Genomic DNA, 26,167 nt, shown 5'->3' with positions numbered 1-26,167 from the left:
GTTTGTGATTCCTGTTTAATTATTGACTTCCTTTTTTGGGGGGGGGGCTACTTTGTCGCAAGTTCTCTCTCTGTCTCGCGGTGACATGGCCGAAAAGAGCGCACGCACGCACTCGCCAGAGCGTCAGTCGTGCTCGTGCGTTATAGCGCTTTGTCCTCGTTATTTCAAAGTGAGCGCAGAGGGAGAGAGAGCTAGAGGAGAGCGAGCTAGGTGTCTCGTGCGGGTTTTCGCTGACACAATAAGGTGCGCGCGGGTGGGGGAACCGTGCTTTATTTGTATACAATTTTTTTGTGTGTCAGATTTACACAGGAAAAAAAGAAGTGCCTGGAGAGAGAGAGCGCGAGAGAGAGAGAGAGAGAGAGAGAGAGAGAGAGAGACAGAGAGAGAGAGAGAGAGAGAAGGGGGGAGGAATAACTAGAACGCAACACGTATCCGGTGGGATCCCACTCCTGAGAGAGAGAGAAGGGGCAGGAGTTGGAGCGAAGGGTGCAAGGAAAGCGAGAGAGGGAGAGAGAAGCAGACGAAGAGGAGGGGGAACGTTAACCTTTTGCTCGCAACAACGCGTCTTTAACTAACAAAGAGGAATAATGAGGAACATTTGGATAATTTTGACCCTCGGGGTGACCGTCTTCCTCTCCAGGGAAAGGGTAAGTTTTTTGGAAAGCGAACTTATAAAACGGGGGTAAATAGCTGTGTGTGTGTGTGTGTGTGTGTGTGTGTGTGTGTGTGTGTGTGTGTGTGTGTGTGGTGTTGGGGGGTGGAAGGCAACCTAGGTCCCCGTACGGACCACTCGCTGCTTTTTTGTTTGTTGTTGTTTTGTTTAAGTAAAAAACAACTCTGAGCATTTGCCGTGTCCCCCCCCCCCCCCACCCCTCCGTGTTGTTCGGAACACAATATGATGTGATAAATAAATGAGAAACGTTGCGCTTTTTAGTGAGCCGAGAAGTCGGGCGGTTTGCCCGGTGAGTCTGCTCAGGCGAGCTAGCAGACTTATTGCTGCCACTTTGCACGAGACGTATAGCCACTTTTCTGGAAATCACGTTAGATACTCACGAGCTGGAGTGGAGCGCGTGGAGGTCAACGTGCTCTCTCTCTCACGGCTCGGCTGTCGGTGTTGAGCATGGAAGCAACGCTTTAAAGGGACCGTTTGTGGGTGAAGTTTATTCAACGAGCTAGTTAAACATGTCTTTCGAAGCAGTGACGTAGCCAGTAAAGACACATTTGAGGACATAATGGAAATATTTTAAATTTAAAGAATCTATGACATCCGGCATGAAAGTTAATCATCAGGAAACACGGGGCGCCTCTATATGAGCATTACAGCTGTAATGCAGTGATTTGTTGTTATGATTCCTATGACAGCTGTGAACAGGGTCCATGCTCACTGAAATACATGCATCGTTGAGGAGATGTCAACAATATTGAATCCATCCAGCTTAAAACTTTAGGTTTCTTCTTTTGTGACATTTAAAATGAACATGGCAATCCCTCAACTTTTATTCTCAATTTTCCTTTCCCCCCTTTTTATCCTTAGCCTAGGTTTAAACAAACATATTGATGGTTTTTTCCTTGATTCAGTTTCAAGTCCTTGTCAGCGGTGTGCCTCCTAGCCGTGTGTGCATCACCCTGCAAAATTGGCCCGGGGCTGTTGGAATGACAGATTTTGGCACTTCGGTGCTTTGGCCCCTGTCATTATTGTCCCCTCCTGTTGGCTCTCTGTGGGCTGTGACTTGTCAGCTTGGCGCGGTGCCTCCTCCTCCTCTCCCCTGATTAGCTGATTCAGACACTGTTGTTTGTTAATGACTCATTGTTTTGCACGAGGTCACCATCATGTTGTCTGTGATCTTTTTTTTTTTTTTTTCACACCAGGGGCTGTGATTGCATGCGCAACAATTCAGTTCTTCATTGAACTGTCGCCTAATTGTGTGCATGCAGTGGCCCGAGGATACAGGGTGACTGTAAAATGGGATGGGTACATTACTTCTTACGTCACAGTATCAACAAGTGAAAGAGGTAGCAGTTATTGCAATACATTGGATTGCAGCACAATGTACAGGGTGATGTTTTCCTGGTCACACAGAGTTCAATATCCCACAGAATTCTGGCAAAATATGAGATAATCCATGACAAGAATATGGCATGATTGACCATCATCATCTAGATTCTAGATGATTTACACACACACACACACTTTAACCTGATCAATATCTACCTCTCCTTGTTATCGGTGTCCCCTGAAGGCCTCACTGGAACCTGACGCGGCACATTGATTATCAATATTGGCACTGGTGTTGACAAGTGGTTGATAACCTGCTTCAGGCACATGTGTCTGTGTTGTTAATTACGCCGTCCATATCACAGGGGTATAGAACAACCCTCGGATAAAGACCCCGCTGCTGCTGGCTTTGGAGAACTAATAATTCATTATCGAGATAGCGATTATTTTTTTTATGTCACCTAACCCCATATGGTCGTATGAAACAGTTGTGCTTTTGTCTGGAAACCGTCTGGAAACCGTCTGGAAACCGCGAAAAGAAATCGCTTCAAGTGGAGGACTTGGTTGTTTGGGAAAGTGTGGCGGAAGAGGGGAGGGGGGGGATGGAGGAGAAACAGACTCCAAATTACACGAAAGCTCAAGGGATTCTGGAGGCAACAGCCAACGAAAGATTTCACACGTCTGTTTATTTCTTTTCCTCCTGGCCGTCTGTTATGGACCGACCCCATCCGTGAGGATGATGCGGGGCGAAAGCTGTCTCCGTCTTTTCTCAAAAGGGCGAGTGAGGTCGGACCGCTCTGATAAACCAACCTCAAATGGACAAAAAGGAACGGACACGCCAAGCCTGAGAAAATCGCGTATAATGTTTCAAGGGTGAAAAGGCCACGGCAGCAACAAGACTTCAACTTGAAGCCTTTTGAGGGAGGGGAGTGGGGGGGGGGGGGGTGCACGAGGCCTTGTGTTGTGAAAGATGCATTATCTCGGTCCCACGGCAGTATTCCAGGTTCATTTTCTGGCTTGAATGGTAGTTTTCTGCTGGTTTGGTGGTAATGAAATGAACAGCACAGGCTGACCTTCCTCTCAACTTCAGGCTCATTCGAGTACATCTACACCCGTCATTCACTCCGACATTCAACAAGAACAAATAACTCGCACTGCTATTTCATTTTGCATTGATTGATGATCTGAAGGCTATATGAATCCTAAAAGCATGTTTTTTTTTTTCCCTCTTACAAAACAAATGCTCCTGGGCCTCTTTAAGGCTACCGAGCTGAATGCAACCCCTCACTGTTTGTTTCACAGCACAAGGCTCTTGAATGAGGTGTTCATTGCAAATGTCCTCTTCATTCCACCGGCGATAAAGGCTCACTTCATCGCCGATGTACTTCACGATGAATAAGTAAAAAATGTCTGTCCGCAGTGGGCGGACAAAAAAAATATTTACCCTCTTCACCGCCGTTCTGTGTTTGAGAGGAGGAAATATGCAAGGGAGACGTGTGGCGAGGAATAACACGCAAGGATACCAACGACCGAATAGAGAAAGTAATGCAAGTCGAGGGTGACGACGGAGCGGAGGAACGAGAGGACGCGAGGCCACACGGAGGAGGCCAGATGCCGTGCCGCGACTGCTGCTTCGCCTGCTGTATTTTTAATGACGCTCTTTGCTTTTGCATTAACCTAGAATTCCTCAAACCGGAGACGGACTGTTTTTTGTCCGGCTGCGAGTGAAAAAGCTTTCTTTTTTTATTTTTCGCACATACACAGGAACCCTGAGCAACCTATGCCTCCTTGCTGGTGTCCGACCCTTCGGGTGGGGGGTGCATTCACCCGATCCCTGGCTGCCAAGCATTATGTAATCGCTAATGGACTCTACAGAAGGCAGAGAGGCTGCTGGACCGCTGAAAGCACAACAGCAACCACCACCAACCCTCCTCCCTGAATCCATCTGTGTCCACTCATTAACTCCTGTTTTGTGTCACCGTGCACACACACACACACACACAATTGGATAAACACTCTCCCGTGTTGTCCTTCCTCTGCTCCTCTCTGCCAGCGTTGTCATGATGCCGGCCTGTCATTACCACAGTGTCTTGGATCTGACTGAGAACAGTTGCATTATATTTCCCTCTCAGGCATCTGGAATAAATGAAGGGGAAAAAGTATATTTTTCTTCTTTTTTTTTTCCACCCGCACAAGATACACCCCCCCCTTTTTTTTACCCTTTCCCCTCCGTTAGGATGTGCATCGGATGCGTCTGTTTTCTTCCTTTCTTCCTCTCTCTTTTTTTTAATGGCCTGGGGGGGGGGGGGATGTGTGAACCTGGCCTCCCATATGGTGTTCAGACAGGACCTGTCTGGAGCTTTGCTGCGTGAGGTGTGAGAAGTGTCTAACTTGGCAGCGAGATGAAATGAAACAAGCCCATGTGGTAAAAAGAGTGCCAGTGGCATGTGACTGCGAGTCTGCTTCGGCAACAGTGTGTAACAGTTATTGGAGTCTGCCTAATTTGATTTAGAAAGAAAAGAAGCTGGGATATTTTGGATTTCTTGTTTTAGCCTGACCAAAGTTTGAGACGCAAATGTTTCACTTTTAGAAAACCTGGTCTGACCGTCTGCTCAGCGAAAGTCCTGGTTCTGGTTCTCCCCGTGCCCCCCCCCTCCCTCCAACGGGCCCAGTAATGTGGCCTGGGCCTCCAGCAGCGTGGTGTCAGCGTGTTGACCCCCAGTGGGGACCGGTGGTAGCGACGACAAGCATTAAGAATAACGATGAACGGCCAGCATTCTCGCTCATGGTCTGGTTTTACTTATGGAGGTCATATTGAGGCATCGGTATTATAATTGAGACTGTTTCATAACCAGAGTTTCCTCTCTAACTTTCACCGTACAGCTGGAATTCTGACATGACACAGCTTGCCCTTTTGCTCCAATTGAGAAAAGTCTATTAAAGCTATCGTTAGCATGAGTTGTCTCAGGTTTTGTTCGTCAAAGAAGTGAGGTGAAATTTAAAAGCTGCATGTGGAACTTTTTCTGGGTTGACTTTGTTCTGCTGAGAAGACATCGATCTTGAGACCAAATGTGTTCCATCTGTATGCCGTCGCCCCAAACAAACGGCAGACATTTGAAGCCATGGCGTCTTCGTTTTTTTCCCCCATCCGACTCCCAAGATTGCTGTGGAAAAAAAAAAAACCCGGCACGGCACATTTAACACATCTGCGCTCTCAACCCCCGTATTTACGAGCGCACTTTATCGTCTCTAAAAAGGCGCCAAATTGATATCTGCACTGGCGAATGTACTTCTGACGTCTGGTGTTTCCATTATTTCACTCCCCCATCTCCAATCAAAAAACGGCGCCAAATGAGCTTTGAGCGTGTAAATCATGCTCTCTGTGCGGGGTGTATCGCCAACCCGCAAATTACACTGCGTGCACTCACTTAATCCAGAGCTGTTTTCATGGGGAAACTCTGGGACTCCAGAGGGTATTTGGGGAAGCTGATGAGCTGGAGAGGAGAATTCATTAGTGAGCTCCCCACACTTAGGGAAAAGCAGCGCCTTTAAAGGCTACAACGGAGCGCTCATGAATATTCATTATCGCGATGTGTTCGTCATTGTAATGCATCACAAAAGAAGAGGAGGTAGATGTGTTTCCGTCCCTGTCTCCACGTGGGTAGTCTCGGGAGACTTCCAGCTTTTAATCATTTCCTTTTGAGCAGCACATAACCATTAAGTCATAAGTCATTTTCATAACAAGCCGGTTCATCCAATGCTTAGGAAAAAAAATGTGCATCCGTCTCCAACACTCTTTGGCAAAAACAAACATTTGAGTTAGGGCTGGGCGATAAATCGATTTAATCGATTAATTCGAATGTGTGCTTTAAGGCGATGTGTTTTATTGAAAATCGAGAAAATCGCCCCCACCCCTCCCCCCCGTTGCGTTCCCGTAGTAGAGTGCGCGCGCATTGTTTACAAACTAAAACAATGGCGGCCAGCAGCTTCACTGCTGGCCGCCGCCGCCGCCACCTCACAACAACAACCCAGCATTTTGGAGACATTCACCAACTGTACTCCGCATGAGAAGAAGAGTGCCCGGTGGAAAGCCATCACGGATGCAGTCGCGATGTATATCGCAAAAGATATGGTGCCCATATACACCGTGGAAAAGCCGGGGTTTATTCACCGTCTCAAAGCTTTGGACCCCAGGTACGTGCTACCAAGCCGTAAACATTTTTCTGACGTTGCCTTGCCTCGGCTGTACAATAGTACACGCCAAAGGATCTCTGCGGAGCTGGAGGGGATGTCATTCTACTCCGCAACAACTGACCTGTGGTCCAGCAGGTTGACCCAGACACCGATCCACTTGACTGGTGGAAGCGTCACCAACTTAACTTTCCAAGGCTAAGTACTTTAGCAAAGAAATACCTCTCTGTGCCAGCTACAAGTGCCCCCTCTGAGAGGCTTTTCAGTGTGTGGGGGGGGCATTGTTACATGCCACCGTGCATGCCTGAAGCCAGAGGTAGTAGACAGGCTTGTCTTCCTGGCAAAAAATATTTAGAAAAAACATGCACTACTGTTTAATACTGTTGGTTATGTTGTGAATGCACTTGATTTTGTTTACATGCACTTATTTACTGTGCAAAATATGTTATGTTGATGTTAGATCAGATGTTGCACTTTTGAAAATGTGAATGTTAAAGGGTCATATACATTTTATTTCATGCTGTGTTTGTATCAGTGTATTCAGTTAGAAAAGCTTACTGTAAAAAGTTACATTTGCACAGTTGTTTACAATGGAAGGCTACTATTTAATGCCATTTAATGTTATGTTTAATTTAATTTTATATTTAAATGATTCAGGCAAACAAAAGAGTGACCAAATACTTTTTGTATACTACAGGCACCTTTCTACAATGTTCAGGTTTTGTTTGCACTTTATTTTTATCAACCTACTTGGGAAAATCATCACAAAATAAAAGAAAAAATTGTTTTCAACAGCTTCTGTCATCTGCAAAAAATTTTGGGGGAAAAAAATCGATTTAAATCGTGAATCGGATTTTTTGTAAAAAAATCGGAGATTTTTTTTTTAGGCCATATCGCCCAGCCCTAATTTGAGTCTTCAGCGGTACTTCTGTTTGTCCTAGTTTTTGAATCCCAGATTAATTTCAAAGGCGACGGTTTGCTTCATTTCCCTGTTTTGATTTGGAGGAACCGAGATGTCGAGAACCGCTGGATCCGTGCAGATGTTCCAAAGTGCTGCAGTGGCAGACGTCCGATGTTTGAAAGTCTAAACTGTGACCACATCAGCAGAACCGGTCCAGACAGTGACTCACTCTGTTAGACTGAATGAGCTAAGTGGTGAAAGAGGGGGCAAATACATATATAAAGGGACATTGCTCGGCACTAAATTAAAGAAAATACTTGGAGGGGAGTTTCATTAGCGACTGAGGATCAGACTGAGGGCCTTTTCACGCCGAGTCTGAGACTAATTTACAGTCTCTAATCTGAAAAACAAACAGGTGTGATTTCTCATGTCGATGAATCTTTAAATTTTTTTCTCCAAAATGATCTGCAGTTGGATTGTGAACATAGCTTCTTTCAAAAGTCTTGCTTGCCTAACCAACAGTCCAAAACTCCAAAATGTTCCGTTAACTATCCTATAAAAAGACACAAAACAGAAAATATTCAAATTTGACAAGTTGAAAACGTCACATATTTGGTATTTTTGCACAAAAAAGGGGGAAAAAGTTGCCAATTAATTGTCTATCCATTGGTTAGTTCGTTAATTCTTCCAGCCCCAGTTGTCCTAAGGGAATGGGAAATGAATAATGTACAACATGTGTGACTTAATGGTATAAAACATCATTATACCCCTTTTTAAAGGGACAGTGTGTGTGATTTGGTGCATATTGCAACCAACTCAATACCCCTTCGCTCACTTCATAGTTACAATGATAAAATGAAATGATGAGAGCTAAAACTAAGATTCTACACTCATGAAAACATATTGATAAATATTTTATTCTATTTCTGCTAATAGAAAATACACTACCAAAATACTACGCGCCGGCCCTTTAAGAGTAACATTACTTCTCTGCGCAGTTGGCATCTTTCCAGCATCTGGACAGCTGTTTGCAACTCCGTTGGATATTCTATATTTTATGACATTTTGATATTTCTTGCAGTAGATTTGACACACGCACACACTTAACTGTGCAGCCCCGGGGTCAAACTGCATGGCCTACCGTACCGCTCACAGTCTCTCTGCCGTGGTTGTTAACGTGATCAGAGGCACTAATGTGACTCTACCAGGCGAGTTAATCTTTACTAATGCACTCTGTTAACAGCCATCTGTGATCTCCACTGCGGCCGTATAAACCCTTTCAGCGGGAGCACGATGCTGTATTCGGCTGCCGGGGCAGTCGGCCCTCCATTACGCCGAGGGATTGGGTTTATTATTCAGCCCAGAGAGGCTTTAGACCCGAGAAAGCGTGTCAGATGGAATCCATGTTGATTTTAAATGCAAATACCGCTGACACGCTCGCTGCCGGCTCCCCTCCTTACGGGGCGGGTCCCGCCAGACGGGGTGGAAAATTACAGGGAGGGGTCTCCAAACAAGAGAGAACGGGTCATGGTACATGCTTGACCCTTTAACTGTCTTTGCGTGTGCAGGCTTTATTGTGCTCGGGGTTTGGACATTTGAAACAGAATACACCCCAAAGTTTTGAACCCAGTATGGAAATGCGAGGACATTAACCATTTTTCTCTCTCTCTCGCTCTCGCTCTCGCTCTCTCTCTCTCTCTCTCCCCCTCTCCCTACTTTCACCCTTTTCTGGTTATAACTGTCTTATTTCCCCCTCGAAAAATAGTCGAAGCCCTTTTGACAGCGACATCAGCCAAGGTCATAGCTTCACTCATCATCCGTTTTCCATGCTATGCGTAAACCGGTTTTCACGGTATAATGGAAGCAGGCAGGCCGGGTGCCGAGCTTGATTACTGCGGTGATGATCATTTGTTTAACCAAGTGATTGGGTGGAGTGGCCGCTGTCCTCCGGGCTCCGAAAGGATATCCTTCTCTGGCCAGGAGTCTCCTCACACAGACTGAGAGCACGAGCAGACGAGCAGACGAGCACACAGGCAGAGAGGACGAGCAGGAAAAGCATATATTTTACGCAGATATCATATTTTACACACATTACTGGGTACATTCCATAGTTCAAAAACACAAATATTGACAATTTGTATAATTTATGATTATTGTAATTATTATTATTATTATTATTTTTGTGTGGCTCATGGTGGGGCCATGCCCCATGGCCCTCTATTGACCAGCCGCCACTGCCGGTAGTGCTGCTCGGTTAACATCGTGGAAAGCTTCAAGGCACTCTTTTAAGTTTATCATGAACAAACCGTAATGGGTCTTTTGCATTCCCGGTTTAGGCACGCCGAGTTGTGTCACACCCGAGAGAAAGACGTAGTGTGTTCCGCTCTCAGTACTTTTGTAGATTCTAGATTCTAGTCTGCTTTATTCCACCGTCTCGCTTCCAGATGTGTTGGGAGTTAAATTGTCGCTGAAGGAAACCCAACATTTCCTGATTAGGCTGCTTCACAATAAAAGTTTTTAAATAACTAAATCCCGGGGGGCTTTTGTTGTGGAGCTTTGTTAACGTCCATACATTAATAATAACGTCTACTGATACTGCAGGGAAGAAGAGCAGGCAGCAAAAATAACGGGGGGCTTTTATTGTGAAAGATATAGGAAATTAAATGTGTTTATCCAACCGTTTTAAGACTTTTCGTTGTTGTAAATCGTTGTTTTACGAGTCCTCCCGACATTTTGGAAGTAGACTCTTAAATTGCTGTTCCGATATTTACAGGTATTCTGTAACTGGTTACGTCAGCTCTCTCCCGCTTTAGAGACTCAAACTTTTTTTTACAGTGACATCGTGGCATCCTGCTTTTACAGTGAGCATCTAATGAACCCCACCCACCTCGCCACATGTGCGTTGCGGCAGACGGAGCTAGCGGCGCGTTTTCTGCGTCGACACACAGTCTGTTGAAGACGCCTTTTTGTTTTTGAAGATGACTTCTTACTGTTGCAGCCTCTGCTTCTTGTTTCGTGTGGTCACGCTTCGCTACGTGTCACTCGGTGACTACAAGAGACACGTTTTGTTAGACCTGTAGTGCAAAGAGCTTCTGCAAACATCTGTTGCCTGGTGGGGTTTTTTTTTGACAGCGTCTCCTCTTTAGTGTGGGATGAGCCACCGCAACCTCTTTAGCTTCTTAGCTTTCACAGCACACATCTCTGTCTGTTCTCACTGGAGAGATCAGCTTCACGCGCACACCATCGAGTGCAGCTCGTCGCGTCGTCTTTCCTTTTGTTTTAAAAAGAAAAAAGCTGTCTCATAACATATGTTCAGATTAGTTTTTTCTTTTCTAACCACCACTCACGATGTCTCTCCTGAGACCCCGGCATGCTCAGCCTATTAGTTAAGGAGGTTGTAAAGTATAAAAAAAAAACCTTGAGCACAGGGTGGAGCGCCAGTCGGGCAGCACCGTCTGTTGTTTCAGGACCTTTTCAGGAAAGCCAGACTGTACTCTGCAGAAACCACACATTCTTTCAGAATTACAGCACGGGGGAAAGAATTGGGGAAAGGCGATGTAGTGAGCAAAGGGAGCATGGGGTTTGGCAGACGCATTAAAAGCCACTTTGAGCAGCAGGAGTTTTAGTTCGGGATATCTGTCCTGCATCGGAGCGCAAAAAGAAAAGTCTCTTCTGTGAGAGATTGGCTCGTGCTAATTACCTGTGATCTCAGTTGAATGTGTTGTTTTCTGTCTGGACTAATTGGCGCTCTTTCAGAGTCACGGCTTATTCTTCCACAAAGTCATTAAAGATTGAAAACGCAGCCTCGCTGTGGTTGAAGCGCTGGGCCTATTTTGGTTGCCAGAAGTCAATTATTTACATTGGGTGGAACATAAATAAGAATTTCGCCCCATCAAGTATGAGCCAGAGGCTAAAACACACACACAAAAAAAGAAGTCACACAAAATATCCCCAAGAAGATGGTTTTTGCAGTGCGACATTACATTTCATCCTTAAAGTAGGGAGAGGGTGAACGTGAGCTGTTCACTCATATTTCTGAGCGGTACTTGTGGGCTCTCTGTTATTTGGATGATATGCAGAAGAATGCATTCAGCACCAAGCAGCTGGCCTGCATATGTGAAACATGGTAGCCCCTTTCTTTTTCTTTTTCTTCGTTTTCAACAAGCACAGGACCCGAGCGGACGTGGGCTGTGGTGTTTCTGTCAAACATCACCAGCACACAGACTGCAGCGGCTCCCTCTTTGTGTGATCAGCGTCTCCTCTTTACAGCAAATCGGGCGTCGCGGCGGAAAAAAAATGCCAATAACACGACGGTGGCGTAAACTGGTGATCCAAAGCGGAACAACCCAGCCGTGAGAGAACAAACAACGCGAGTCGTTGTGCAGTCGCTTGGTGTTAATGGGCCATGAAGTGACATTTGGTGTGACTGTCGGCCTGTTGTGGCAGCGCAAACTGCGTCTTGTGTGAGAGGCCCTTAAGGCCAGCTTGTATCCTCCAAACACAATCACATTTGTTATTTCACACTGATGACATGGCGGCTTAATGAGCTAAAGGAAGTGCCAAAGTTTTGCCTCGATTTCTGCAGTTTGTGCGTTTGAAGAATTACACCGTAATCTGTAACTGGTCAACATTGGAGTTGTACTTTTTGAGTGAACTGAAACTCACAACTATTTATTTTTTGGGATCAATCTGCCAATTATATTTTTCTGACTAGCTGAGAAATGTGATGTGTATTTCAAACAATTAATTAGAGTGACGGCTTCCGATTTCTTGTTGTTTCTTTTTCTTTCTGGTCAAAAGTCCAATTTTCATGATGTATGTTGCAATTAATTTTTCCCGTGGAACGACAAATGGATTAATCAGCTAATCGTTTGGGCTCTACTTGAAAGCCGCGTCTGCTCCCACCGCAACCAGCGAGTCAAACTGCTATTGACTGCATTAAAGGAACAGTGTGTGTGTGTGTGTGTGTTTGCATCTGCCAGCTGAACGCCAGGTGACTCTTTTCAACGCCGTGTTAATCCACACAGGTAACGGTGTTGCTGTCGAAAAGTGGTGTGTGTGAGTGTGTGCGTGTGTGTGGATTGTTGCTTTTCCCACTCTGTGCCTGAAATCTGAAGTTCTTCTCCGAACATTAGTGTGACTGCACCATTAGTGCTTTAGCTAAAAGTCAGTGACTACATATTTGTGAAGCTCATCATGGTTTTACAAGGTTCAACAGATGTGTGGCTGCACATTATTTCTGCAATAGTCGGCTGCAGTGTTTGGCTCCTAAGTTCTACGTTGGTGGGCCCGACGCTACTTAAAACTCGCTGCAGGAATGTAACCTACACTCCGATAATATTGCCAAGAAAACATTGCGTTGACATGAATTCCTTTGTCTGCTTTTGAAGATATTTTAGGTTGGAGTCCAGAGTTAAAGAACCTGTGTGGTTGAGTGGACCCTACACTGAGTCTGGCAGTCAGCTACACTCATGCACACATAATTAGACGTCATTAATGTGCAATTACATGAGTCATGCTGAGCCCACGTTGTATCTAGTCACTGTTCACACTGGAGCACACTGAGAGCTTTTTTCTTTTCATGATTTTCAACTTGCCCATCTTTGTAGAGAGATGTCCTGCCTTGGAAACGCTCAATTATATGCCCCCTTGCTCTCATGTTAAAGCTGTCGGAGGCTACATTTCTAAAGGCTAAAATGTTTGAGGAGACCCTGAAATAAGTTAAACATCGCTCGAGTCATAAGGTCTGCATGCGTGTAGTTTTCAGAATCATAGAGGGAACTATTTTGGGGCCATAGCAACGTTTGGCACCTCTAGCATGTGTCGAGGCATTACAACCCCCCCCCCAACAGCAGCACTCGGAGCCTGTTTCTCCTCTGCACCGGCAGCTTTGATAAAGAATCTGTTGTCTGTCGTGCCCACTTGAAAATGAACTCAAGGCAGCTCCTGGCTTTTAATGATAGCACTGTACACAACACCAAAAAGTCCTTCTACCCATGCTGCCACGAAGGTCGTTTGTTTCTCACTCTCTAATACAACCCACGGGAGACCCCTACCGGTGGCCAGAGATCAACACATCCTCGGTGGCGGTTTTAAACACGTGGTTAAACGGTAGCACTTTGGTAATGTTTAGGCGACAAAAGGACTTTGTTAGGTTCAGGAAAAGATGTTGGTTGCGGTTTATACACGACGTCAACGGACTCCTTCCTTTGCTCCTGTCATTACTACTACTGCCACTAGAGATCAGCGCCTCTAACATGGTCGTAAATATGGGATGTAATCAGGCTGCCACCTCCGGTTCTGCCGAGTGAAGCCGATGCGGAAGTGTCTTAAAACTTGCATTCTCTCTCCTGACCAGCAGGGGGCGACTCCTCCGGTTGCCAAAAGAAGTCTATGAGAAAATGACTCTACTTCTCTCTTGATTTATTACCTCAGTAAACATTGTAAACACGAGTTTATGGTCTCAATCTCTAGTTTCAAGTCTTCTTCATCGCAACGTGATGTTCATTTATTACAACATGGTTCAGTTTAGAGAAAAATAGACCATTAGCTGCTTGTACAAAAGACCTCTGGGGTCATTTCTTTGCGGTCTGGACAGCCTCCAGAATACCAGTGATGTTTTTATGTTTTGTAAATTTGTGTCTCTAATTCAGCTGTCAGTGGTTGACATTTTGTCTCTGGTTTTAATAAATGGGAATTACAGTGTTTTGGGACATTTTTGAGTCTTAACATGCATGACACGTATAACGACCTGCACTTCTCCGTCTGTAACTGCAGTCATCTAACATTATCATGGGACATGGTGGCCCAGACTGGATTAGAGCCAGATGATGAAGCCCTCTTCAAACTAAATGCCCCGATGGCAGGAAGTAACTCATTAATACACACATTGCTATGCTCGGGTTATGTTATTTACATTATTACAAAGGTCAATATGATTTGGTTTGAGGTGTTTTTACTTCTGTAACAGAACCGGCAAGTTCCGGTTTCACTCAGCAGTGTTTGTTTTGTCGTAATCATAGTATAACAGGAAAAAATATACATCATTTAAATATTTTGACTGATAAATATGAACAGAACAGTGTGGCCACTCACATGTCACCAGTGTGCTTCTGAATCAGTCTCAGTACTCTATTTTGTGACACCACCACATTGTGGTCCAGACAAACTGGCTAGCTGACTATTAATACCTCGGTGCATACTGGGCTGAAGGTGACGGCACTCTGGACTCGTACCGAGGGCTGCCAAGTCTCTCGCTCGCTCTCGACTCGCCCCAGTCGCACTGAATCTGCTGCTTCTCAAAGACAAAGTTTACACCCGAGGTTTTTCTTATTTTGCGGACGAAAAGCCGAGACGTACTTCGTTTCATCTGACAAGCTGTCAGAAGTCTGTTGCTCTGTGAGTGAGGGAGGGAGGGGGGTGAGAGATGGAGAGCCGACAGACACAGCAGGAGGGGAAATAAAGTAGCACGAAGTGACAAATGGCTTGTTATAACGTAATAAATAATGTATACTGTACAAGAAGAACCGCCAAACTTTTGTCAAGTTTCACAGTATTAGGAGAGCTGAATTGCCAATTTGTCTCACAGAGGTATCGTGAAGGATGTTCAACCTTCCGGATGCTTTCTGCAGGCATGTGATTTCATGTACTTTTTAAAGGAGCCATATCGTGCTCATTTTCAGGTTCGAACTTGAAGTTCAGGTTTTTAATGCGTATATGTTCAAAAAACGCTTCGTTTCAGCTCCTGTCTCTTTAAGACCCCCTCCCGAATCTGTGACATAGGACGGGGAGCAAAATCACATGGTTTTTTTTTACCATTAAAAAATAATAACTGGGTTGTCATATTTCCCAGTTTTTGGCTTGGTGGGCACTCCGGACACCAAAATGTACGTGCACAATATATGTCCCCTTTTTAAATGAACCCAGAACAGCGTTCACACAGATGTCACCCTCACCTTTTCCCTCAAATCTGGCTGCAGGTTGTCTTGACAGACCTGATGCGTCAGTGATTGTCAAGCCAACAACGAAAACAACAACACACGTGTGCATTGTGCACCGCCACACATGCTAACTGCTGGTCAGGATTAGCCCTGGATGATGGGATCAGAGATCACCACCTGCCGCTGCTCTCCTGTCATCTCCTTCTTCCAATGCCCCCCCCCCCCACCGTTCCTTCTGTTTATCCCTTCCTTAAGTCGTCACTCTCCCCTCTCTTTCACGGTCCGTCTCTTTCTGACAGTTATGTGTGTGACTTCTAACATCAACCTTTCTCGCCGCTCTCTAAATAGAAAACACATTATCCCTGCTCTAGAGGTGATGCCATGTTTGCCTCGACTGAGAGCAGGATTTACCCTTGACCATTTGCTTCTTTTTTATTTTTACCATTATGGTTCTTATTTATTCTTTTTCAATTCCTCTATCTTGCACTTTCTTTCTGCACCTATCCTTTCTCCTCCCTCCTCCCCTCACACTCTAGTCCTGTGGCCTGCTGACTCCCTTGAGTCCGAATCAATCCTCTTAAGGAAAAGGCTTGGATGGCAATTCAATCGCTGCACCGCAAGGATTGAACCAGATCAGCCAACAAAGCGGCACCATCGCTCTCCTCCCTCTTACTCCCCCCCACGCCTTGCATGCCTCTGCCCCATGTGCTTCTCTCTCTCCCTCTCTCCCTCCCATCTGGCTTTCATCCCAGGTGATAAAGGCCTATTTGTCAGAGCTGGCAGCAGTGAGAGATTGTCGTCCTGGATGGAACCTGGAGGAATGTGGCACATCATCTTTTTTTATTTATTTTTTCCTGTACGCCGATAAGGGCATAAATAGCTACACGTATTAACAGGCATGGAAATACGGTTTGGTTATCCGTGTTTCCACTCTTCCAGTTACGCGTTCATAATCCAACCATCTATTCATGTCATCTGAAATACATGAGGTACATTTTAAAACGGGCAAAGAGTTTTTGGTTAAAGGGTGACTACGGTGTTTTTCATCCTTATTTTCTCATGTCTTTGTACCTTAGTGAGTAATGGGGACAGATTTTTAAAAATATTGGTCCAGTATTAAGGGAGAACGCTGCAGACGGTTACAGCTAAACAGGGTGCGACGTAATCGTCAACGTCCATCCATTAAAAGTGCTTGTTTGAACCATTGACTTACAATAAGTGTCTGGTAACATTATAGAAAGGACCCTACAGGGAAATACTGTGACGTTTCACGTCTGTTCGTTATTGTGTTTTCCATCTCCGAGAAGTCTCGTTCTGGAATCTGGCGTCACATCTACGTCTTTGATTTATCTAAATATTCAGATGACACGAAGCTACGCGTTCTGTGCTCCGACACAACAAACTGTGACAACTCCGGCTCCCCTCTACAACTCTCACTTAAGTTTCCACCGTTGTCTCCCGGAAACAAGTTTCCATTGCAGAAAATACGGCCTTACCCTTACCCTTTAAATTGAAATAAACCACAACAGGCTATATTAAGTTTGAAACCGGTGATGTAGTTCATCCATCGAACACACACACACACTGTATATGAGAGGAGCGCAAATGCAGTCACATGATACTGACCACATACACACACACACACACACCTTGCCCTGGGGATTTTTATAACACCAGTGGAACACACACTTTAAAAAGGGCAGAGCTGATGGAAACCATGCCCTTGCATTGACAAAGTGACAGAGAAAACCAGACTGTGTGAGGTGTGACTGACAAGGAACCGCTGACATCCACACCAAAAACTAATTTCATTGAAGGTTATCTTTATTGAACTGAAAAGAAGACAAGTGATTGACTAATTGGCCTATTTTGTGTGGAACAAAGTGCAATTTAATTTACACTCTGCTAAAAGTGAATTGAACTCGGCACCTTGATTGTTCTAAGACAAGTTGATTAGCTTAGCTCTTAGTCTGGAGCGCATGATCAGTGATTAATGACTATGACCTCCTCTGGAGCCTTAAACTATGTGCATGCCGTTGTTTCAAAGATTAAGGGCACCGAGTTCAAAACACTCTAAAAGTCCCCCTTCATGTTAGACGTGCACGCCAGAGGTAGAGCAGCTAATGGGAGACTGGGTACGAGGCACCACGCTGTATTTTATACTTTATTTCTTCAGCATGTCATTTTTACACCTCCAGCATTTGAACAACTGTTCTGTTCAAGAACAAAGTGTTCAAGTACAAAGCATCCACACACAGGCATCATGGAACAAATGCACACACGTACACAAAGCCTAATTATGATGTGATAGGGTTCAAACAAACACACATTCCAGTAGAGTGTGTGTGTGTGTGTGTGCTTTGTTGACAAAAGTCAGCGGTGCAGAACACAGGACTCACTGACCCCACCGTGTCTCAGGTGATTATGATATACTTGTACTGTGTGTGTGCGTGTGTGTGTGTGTGTGTGTATATGTATATATTATGTATCTACCATATTTGCATGTTCACACAACTATTCATTTCAATTGACCCGTCCAGCAGCAGCACCTGTGTCAGTGCAGGAATGAGTTGATATTGAAGGCCTGCTGAGGCCTGAAAGACTGCATTCATCCCTTTCCAGAGCACTGACTGACACACTGACAGCCTCATGGAGCAACTGTGCGTGTGTGTGTGTGTGTGTACTTTTACGGCTATCTTTGTGGTCACCAATGAGTTCTAGACCTTCAGAGCGAGGACATTTTGGTTGGTCCTCACTTTGAGACGGACCTTCAGAGGCCTGTTTGAGGGTTCAGGCTTTGGTTTTAAGGTTCAGGTTAGGGTTAGGTTTAGGTCAGGGTTTAGGGTTGGGGTCAGGCTTTTAGGTGTGATGGTTAAGGTAAGGGGCTAGGGAATGCGTCATGTCAAAGAGTGTCCTCACAAAGATAGAAGTACAAGGTGTGTGTGTTTGAGGGGGGCGTGGCTTGTTGTGTTTGTGCACACTGTATGACGTTGGGGTCAGTGCACAGGACAAAGCAACCCGGTCTGTAGTTTGTGTGTTCAGGAACATGTGGCAGCTCATATGTATGAATGAATGAATGAATGAATTTTATTTATATAGCGCTTTTCACAGACAGTACTATCACAAAGTGCTTAACAGAGCAGACATTTAAAAGCATAAAAAACACAATGTGACCCTAGGGTCAATAAATTACATACACAGAGTGAATAAAAAATGTTAAAGAATAAAATAAAAATAAAATAAAAATGTAAAACAAATGTTAAGAGCAGGTCTAGGACATGGGTTTACTTTTACACAAACGCCAGCCTAAACAGGTGGGTTTTTAGCTGGCTTTTAAAAGTATCCACAGTATCTGCGAGGCGTAGAGTTGCAGGCAGAGCATTCCAGAGCCTCGGGGCCACTGCCTCAAAGGCTCGGTCACCACGGGTCTTAAATCGTGTGCGTGGGACTGACAGAAGACCTAGAGCATTTGACCTGAGAGTGCGGGCGGGTGAATAGGGGCGAAGTAGATCAGCTACATAAGTCGGAGCCTGACCGTGAAGTGCTCTGTAAGTGATGGTGAGAATTTTGAAGTGTATCCGAGATGCTACAGGGAGCCAGTGGAGAGATCGGAGTACGGGGGTGATGTGAGACCGTCGGTTTGTCCTGGTGAGTAATCTGGCGGCAGCATTTTGGATGACCTGCAGACGGTTAAGAGCAGATACACTGAGTGATGTGAAAAGTGAGTTGCAGTAGTCAATGCGTGAAGAGATAAATGTGTGTATGATCATTTCTAATTCAGGCGTTGATAATACAGATCTCAGTTTACTGATATTTCTTAGATGGAAGAAACATGACCTGGACAGCTGCTTAACATGAGGGTCAAATGACATGGAGCGATCAAAGAAAATCCCAAGATTGCGCAGGTTGCAATGGGAAGCAGAGGAGAGAGGACCAATAATCTGCCTGATCATGGGGACAAACTCCTCTGGAGCAATAACTAGGACCTCTGTCTTAGAGTCGTTGAGTTGCAGGCAGTTTTCTGCCTTCCAGTCTCTGATGGCATTGACACAGTCCAGGAGCCTAGTTAATGTGAATGCCTCGCTGGGTTTGAATGACAGATGAAGTTGGATGTCGTCTGCATATAAGTGATAGGACACATTATAGCTTTTTATGATCGGTCCCAAAGGTAACAGATAAAGGGAAAATAACAGAGGCCCCAGAACCGAGCCCTGCGGTACACCACAAGACAGTGGAGAGGTAACAGACACAAAAGCACCCACAGAGACATTGAAACTTCTGTCACTGAGGTAAGATGTAAACCAGTCTAACGCTATGCCAGTTATGCCCACCCAATCACGTAGCCTCTTAATCAGGATGTCATGGTCTACAGTGTCAAATGCAGAACTTAGGTCCAGAAGAACTAACACAGAGCAGTCACCTGCATCAGCACACATGAGAATGTCATTTGAAACCCTCAGGAGAGCGGTTTCAGTAGAATGTTGCTTACGAAACCCAGACTGGAACTTGTCGTACATGTTGTGCCTCTCCAGTGCAGCAGTAAGTTGTTTGGCCACCACTTTCTCTAAAAGTTTGGACAGGAAAGGCAGTTTTGATATGGGCCTGTAGTTCATGGGCAGAGCTGGATCTAAGTTAGGTTTCTTTAATGTGGGCTGGATAGTGGCATGTTTGAAATAGGAAGGGACAATTCCTGTAGACAATGAGGAATTGACAATAGATGTTACTGCAGGGCCAATAGTTAACAGAACGTTCTTAAATAGAGAGGATGGAATTATATCCAGAGGGCAAGATGATGGCTTTGTTTTGTTAATTAAGTCCATCAGGTCTTGAAGGCTGATAGGCTGGAAAGAGCCCATAACAGCAGGAGATTGCGAGGAGCTACAAGTAGCCGAACAGATCCCAGGCCGAATGCCAGACCTAATACCTGTTACCTTATCATTAAAATAGATCAGGAATTTGTTGCAATCGTCAACAGAATAGCATGGTACAGTGGAGACAGGTGGTGAAACAATTCCTCTAATTGTGTCAAACAGAATCTTGGGATTTTTCTTTGAAGAAGAGATTAGGTTGGCAAAATAAGCAGTTCTAGCTTCCTTTACTGTGGTATTAAAAGAAACTCTGAGGTCTTTGAGATATAAACGATGCACTTCTATGTACATGCATATCTGAGATGTGTGTGTGTTTATTTACTGACTGCACCGTGCTGAAAATGTGTGTGTTGCCCCGTGGCACGGGTGTGTGTGTGCACAGCCGAGGTTTATATAACACACAGCGTGATAGATCTCAGGTGGGAGCTGTATTTATTCAGGAATGTGTTTTCTAATGCAAATGATATAGAATTTGCCTAGTCTGTAAAAATTAAGAAATAACTTCCGGATTTGTAAAAGCATCCAAACCCCGTATTAATAACACTGAACCTGATGTTATACAGGAGCCGATATATACAGGAGCTCTTTTAATTCCCACATTTGAATGGACATACATCAGTCATTCAGGTTGTTTGTTGGCAAAACAGTCTGGTGGCAAATATTCCGACCACAAATCCAAAAATAAAAAAGCGCGAATTATATTTGGTGTTCATGGTTCTGGTGTTTGACCTTAAAAGGATCATTTTGGCAGCACGTTACTGCAGCTAATGCTGCCAGCTTGTGAGAGCGGAACATTTCCAGAAATGTGGAGGAAGTGGTCCGATATGAAAGTCAAAATGCCAAGAAGGGCAGATGTGTCCACCACCATGTGGGGGGTCAGAGGACACGAGCGTCTGCCGTCGATAATTGGGGACTTCCTCATCAGCTGGGAGTCACTAAAGCAGTGCATTATTTCCCTTTTTCCACCCGTTTCATTGGTGATTTGTCATTGTTAATGCCGCGCGTCTGAAAAACCAAACCAGTTTGGGCTGAGATATTTGTATTCATAATTGTATTCACGTTTACTTGTCAACTTTGTTCAAACACATCCAATTGTGCAAACGCAACGTATGTAAACGACGCTCTTGGCACTTTCTGGAACATTTACTGTTGGGTGTTGAACTGATGAATAACAGCAATAAGATCATCTTATTCTGACAGTAAACTGTACCATAAGGTTGAGGCTAAGCTGCCACTAATAATCCCCCCACCCCCCCCACCCCGTCTTCTTAGCAGGCCCGGTCCAAGGACACGAGATAAAGAGAGACCTGTTTTCGCTCTCTCACTCCCTTACAGATGGTCTTGGCACCCTCACTTAAGTATTCCTCCTTCCCCCGGCTTTTCAAACCAGGAGAAGTGTGTGTGTGTGTGTGTGTGTGTGTGTGTGTGTGTGTGTGTGTGTGTGTGTGTGTGTGTGTGTGTGTGTGTGTGTGTGTGTGTGTGTGTGTGTGTGTCGGCCCGCTGACAGCAGCTGAGCACAGCGGAGCTTCAGTTCTTGGCCACATGCTACTCAACCAAAGCCCCCCCCCCCCCACACACACCCCCCCACCCCCGCCTGTCGGCGCAGAGAGGTAGATAACAGTCACACGGGCGTTTAACTAGAGGAGGATGTACATGCGCGCATTCCTTCCCCGCTGAGTATTACATAGCGGGCCTGAACGATGAGAAGGTCTCGTGCAGGCGGCGTCGGCGTCGCTGCATTGCTGTACAGCCTCTTTTATTCCGCTCTCTACCAATGTACACTGCAGCTCCTCCCCGGGAGAATACCTGCTCAGTGAGCAGCAAAAGTATTCATTTGCTGCTCTTGCACAAGACGAAAGGCTAAGGTCTCGTATAATGTGCACCTGTGGGCTTAAAAGTAAAGCTAAGTGAGTGCTGATGGGATGCAGGCGACGGGCTGGAAATCGGCTGTTTTTCATGCCATGGGAGCCAGAGGCGGTTCATCGACGAAAGCGATGATGTCCATGACTATTCCGTCTCCAAGTGTGTTTGCGTTGGTTCCGTTTGTGTCCGCCGTGATTGTTGCCTTCACCTCTGGCTGTTTTAAACATCCGATCCTTGTGAAATTAAAGGGGACATATTATGAAGAAATCGATTCCAACCCTGTCAGACATGGCTTTTTTTGGTAGGTGGGCTTAAAGAGACCGGTGCTAAAACAGAGCATTTCAGACAGAAGGTGAAATACATACGTATACGCAGACAGACGGTATGAGAGAAATAATGAAGTATGTAGACACGTTGTAGTGGAAAACCCAAAATACAAGTATGAACCTGAAAATGAGAGCCATATTTCCCCTTTGAATGGATGGCAGGATATAGTTAATAGAGCTAAAACTGTTTCCCCCGAAAAAATAATTAGCCAATATTTTGTTAGTCGAATATGTCATTTTTCAGGAAATGATTACCTTGTTATGGCTTTTCATTTGTCTTAAGTGAAGGTAAACTGAATTGGAGCTGAACTAGTCACTTAATGGATTAGTTGGTTGAATGTGACAATCATTTCAGTCATTTTATAAGAAAATAAAACGGGTAAAATCAGGTCTGTATCATCAGGTTTCTGTTTTTCTCTTTCTTTCATATCATTGTAACACAATATCTTTGGGCCTTTTGGGCAAATAGAAATCAGCTGTTGCAGGTTTAACGAGGCCGAGGCCTAAAGGTGTCATTAAGAGGCTTGATATCGACATGATTTCTTCAGCTTTTCTGACAAAAACAATGTCAGAACAGACTAAAATCTTGAGGGAAGATCATCTACACTTTGTGGATAACCCAGAATGTGAAGAAGGCATAGTTCAAACCTCTTTAAAGGAAGAACAAGAGTTATTTTCTGGATAATAAGACAGTGGGGGCATTTCAGATTCAACCGGTGATGGTTCACTTTGGGTCCAGAGAGGGATCTTCTCCGCTTCTGGCAGGAGGGTTAAACTGTTGGCAAAACTTCTCTCCGTTTATCAGCTCTTGTTCAACAAGCGCAGCGTTCTTATTCACAGAGCTGCTTTCACATTCGCGTGTACATGACTCGACTCCATTTTGAGTCCCTGCGAGTGGTTTGAGCCTCTGATATCTGGTTTATTCATGATATGGGCTGTGCTGTCACTTCCAGCTAAATGGAGAAACTCCAGATTGTTCCCAAAGCTGCGCCTTGGTGCTTTCGGGTTATTGGACTCTTTTGAGATACGGAATATGAAACCTGTTTCATAGAACACACTGAAATATCTCTCTCTCTCTCGCTCTTTTCCTGCATTTCCTCTTCCCTTCTCTCCTGTCTGGAAGGGAAGAAAGCTGCCGTGCTGCAGCAAATCTTTCTGCCCCCCCCCCCTCCCTCCCTCCCCTCTTCAGCACCAGAGATGACTGGAAGGTGAAGCCCATTTCCCAGTGTCTAGAGTTTCACGGCTGACAAAGAATCTGAGCTTTCCTGTGCGTATCGGAGGCCGTTTTTTAACGGAGCTGAGGAATTTCCCCCCAAGTCCCAACCGGACAGGCGAGCAGAGAGGCGGTACAGGAGGGTGGGGGGGAGGGGGGGAGAGAGAGAAAGAGGGAGGGATTTTTCATCCGCAGCAGAGCTCTCCCGGGCCCTGGGAATCCACAGAGCTCCTTCTTGCTCAGAGGGCCAGAAAAAGAGAGCCAGTTACGGTTCATGAGGCTGGATACCACAGCACTGAGGTATTCTCTAAGTAGGGCCATGTTGAAGCCACATGAGCTACACATTGTCTCCCCCCCCCCCCCCCCCCCCTCTCTCTCTCTTCATGAGTTCTGGCAGCGCTGAGGGAGAAATTTCACAGCGAGAAGGTTTACATTAACTTTGCATTAAATCCGATCGGGGCCTCCAGAGACCCACTTGACAGAATCAGACAGCCTTTAATTAGAGTGGTGAAACATACGGCCGTCTGAGATCAGCTGCAATGTGTTGCTGCGGCATGTGAGACGGGGGGGGGGGGGGGGGGGGGGGGAGCACCATTGTTCACCTCTCCAGCCAGTGGTCGGTCAGCGTGTGTCTGTTTTTCTTGGAAACCGTGGGATTGACTCTTCATCCTGTTGGGAAGCAATACCGCATGGCAGGAAGTCATAGCCTCTCCGTGTTGTGTCTCCCTGGCCGGTGGGGAGGAAGGAACGTTTTCTTTCTCTGTTTGTTTGCTTTGAAGTCGCAGTGAAACTCCCGGTCCACCCCTTACGGCCAGGAAGCGTAGATTTTAGTTTTAATTTGGCTTGTGCTGACAAGAGTCTACATGAAACAAGAGTCTACTTGTATACTAGCAGATCTGTGAGGCCGCACTGAGGCAGACGGGTCTGCTTTGAGATAAATGCTAACGTTAGGCTAACATGCTTATGATGACGATGTCACTATGTTGATGTTCAGTGGGTGTGATATCTAGTTATCAGAATCAGAATCAGAAACCGTTTATTGCCATTGTATGTCGAACATACAAGGAATTTGACATGACGGGAGGTGCGTAACATTTAACAACAATCAACAACGATCAACAATGCAAAGTAGAAACAAATTAAATTTACAGAAAATATAAGATAAAGTAAAATATAATGAAGTGAAATATAAGATAAAGTGAAATATAAAATAAAGTGAAGTCGAGTGCACAAGTGGTGTAGTGTGAAAGTGTCGAGTGTGATGGAAGGGATGTGCGGGGGAGTGACCGGTGGGAATTTGTCCTGGGGATGACAGAGTCAGTGGGGGTCCCGGGCTCTGTTAATGAGCCCGACTGCCGATGGGAAGAAACTGTTCATGTGTCGTGAGGTCTTGGTCCTGATGGACCTCAGCCTCCTACCAGGTGGAAGGGGCACAAACAGTTTATGTCCAGGGTGGGAGGGGTCAGCTACAATCCTTCTTGCTCGCTTCAGGGTTCTTAAAGAGAACAAGTCCTGGAGGGACGGCAGATTGCAGCCAATCACCCTCTCAGCAGAGCGAATGATGCGCTGCAGTCTGCCCTTGTCCTTGGCAGTGGCTGCAGCGTACCAGACCGTGATGGAGGAGCAGAGGATGGACTCGATGATGGCTCTGTAGAAATGCACCAACATTGTCTTTGGCAGGTTCAGCTGCCTCAGGAAGTACATCCTCTGCTGAGCCTTCTTTGTGATGGAGCTGATGTTCAGCTCCCACTTGAGGTCCTGGGTTATGATGGAGCCCAGGAAGCGGAAGGACTCCACCACGTCGACGGGGGAGCCACACAGGGTGATAGGGGCTGGTGGGGCTACGTTCTTCCTGAAATCCACAACCATCTCCACTGTCTTTAGAGCGTTGAGCTCTAGGTTGTTCAGACCACACCAGGTCACCAGATGGTCAGTCTCCCACCTGTAGGCGGACTCATCCCCACCAGAGATGAGTCCAATGAGGGTGGTGTCATCCGTGAACTTCAGGAGCTTGACGGACTGGTGACTGGAGGTGCAGCTGTTGGTGTACAGGGAGAAGAGAAGAGGGGAAAGAACGCAGCCTTGGGGGAAGCCGGTGCTGATGGTCCTGGAGGATGAGACGTGCTTTCCCAGCTTCACGTGCTGCTTCCTGTCAGACAGGAAGTCTGTGATCCACTTGCAGGTGGAGTCGGGCACCTGCAGCTGGGAGAGCTTATCATGCAGCAGAGACATTAGCATGCTCGTGTTGGCAAATTAGCTGGAATTTGGTCATGAACTTAAATATTGGACTTTTTTTGATCTGATGATGGCATTATATGGAAGCTTAAACGATACCGAATTACATCATAATTGCTCAAAAGGTTGTGCTAATGCACCAGTAAGAAGCTGCTCTCATCCTCTTTACAATGATGTGCAGGGCAGAACAAAAGGGGGTAACTCGTCTTTCCACCTTTCACCCATGTCAAACGTTTTATATTCTGGATTTATCTAAAAGAGCACTAAATGATATTTGGGAAAAGAGAAGTGTCATCATGTCTAATAATTCTTCTGTTTTTGCTCAGTGTGAAACACCATAGGAGCCCAAGTAACTTAGTACATTGGTACATGCAAGACATTGAAACAAGACAAGAGACCCAGATGTCTTTCCTCGGGATCTGGCAGACCAAACTAGGGCTCAGTTATTATTGGACGTGCGTTTGACAGGAAGTAAAAGAGGATTCCTGCAGGAAGCCCACGTTGCTCTGTGTCTGATGGCTGTCACTGAGCAAGTGTTTTGGGAACATTTCAGCCAAAATAAGTTCACAAGTCGATCTAAGACTGAAAGTTTTCTGACCAAAACCAACAATGTGTTTGCCTGTCTCTCAATACT

The 26,167-nt window shown here is 45.5% G+C and overlaps 1 protein-coding gene across 1 annotated transcript in view; it reads left to right on the top strand.

Annotated features, from left to right (window-relative positions):
• Nucleotides 1-203: 203 nt before the first annotated feature.
• Nucleotides 204-26,167, top strand: part of sdc2 (syndecan 2) — a 41,196-nt gene continuing 15,232 nt past the window's right edge. Inside the window, exon 1 of the mRNA XM_079288610.1 lies at nt 204-647. Coding sequence (XP_079144736.1) covers nt 588-647 — 60 coding nt within the window. The 5' untranslated portion in view covers nt 204-587. The remainder of the gene's footprint in view (nt 648-26,167) is intronic.

The sequence above is a fragment of the Melanostigma gelatinosum genome (assembly GCF_949748355.1).
Source record: "Melanostigma gelatinosum genome assembly, chromosome: 17".
Classification (NCBI taxonomy): Eukaryota; Metazoa; Chordata; class Actinopteri; order Perciformes; family Zoarcidae; genus Melanostigma; species Melanostigma gelatinosum.
This window is presented reverse-complemented; position numbering and strand designations above follow the sequence as displayed.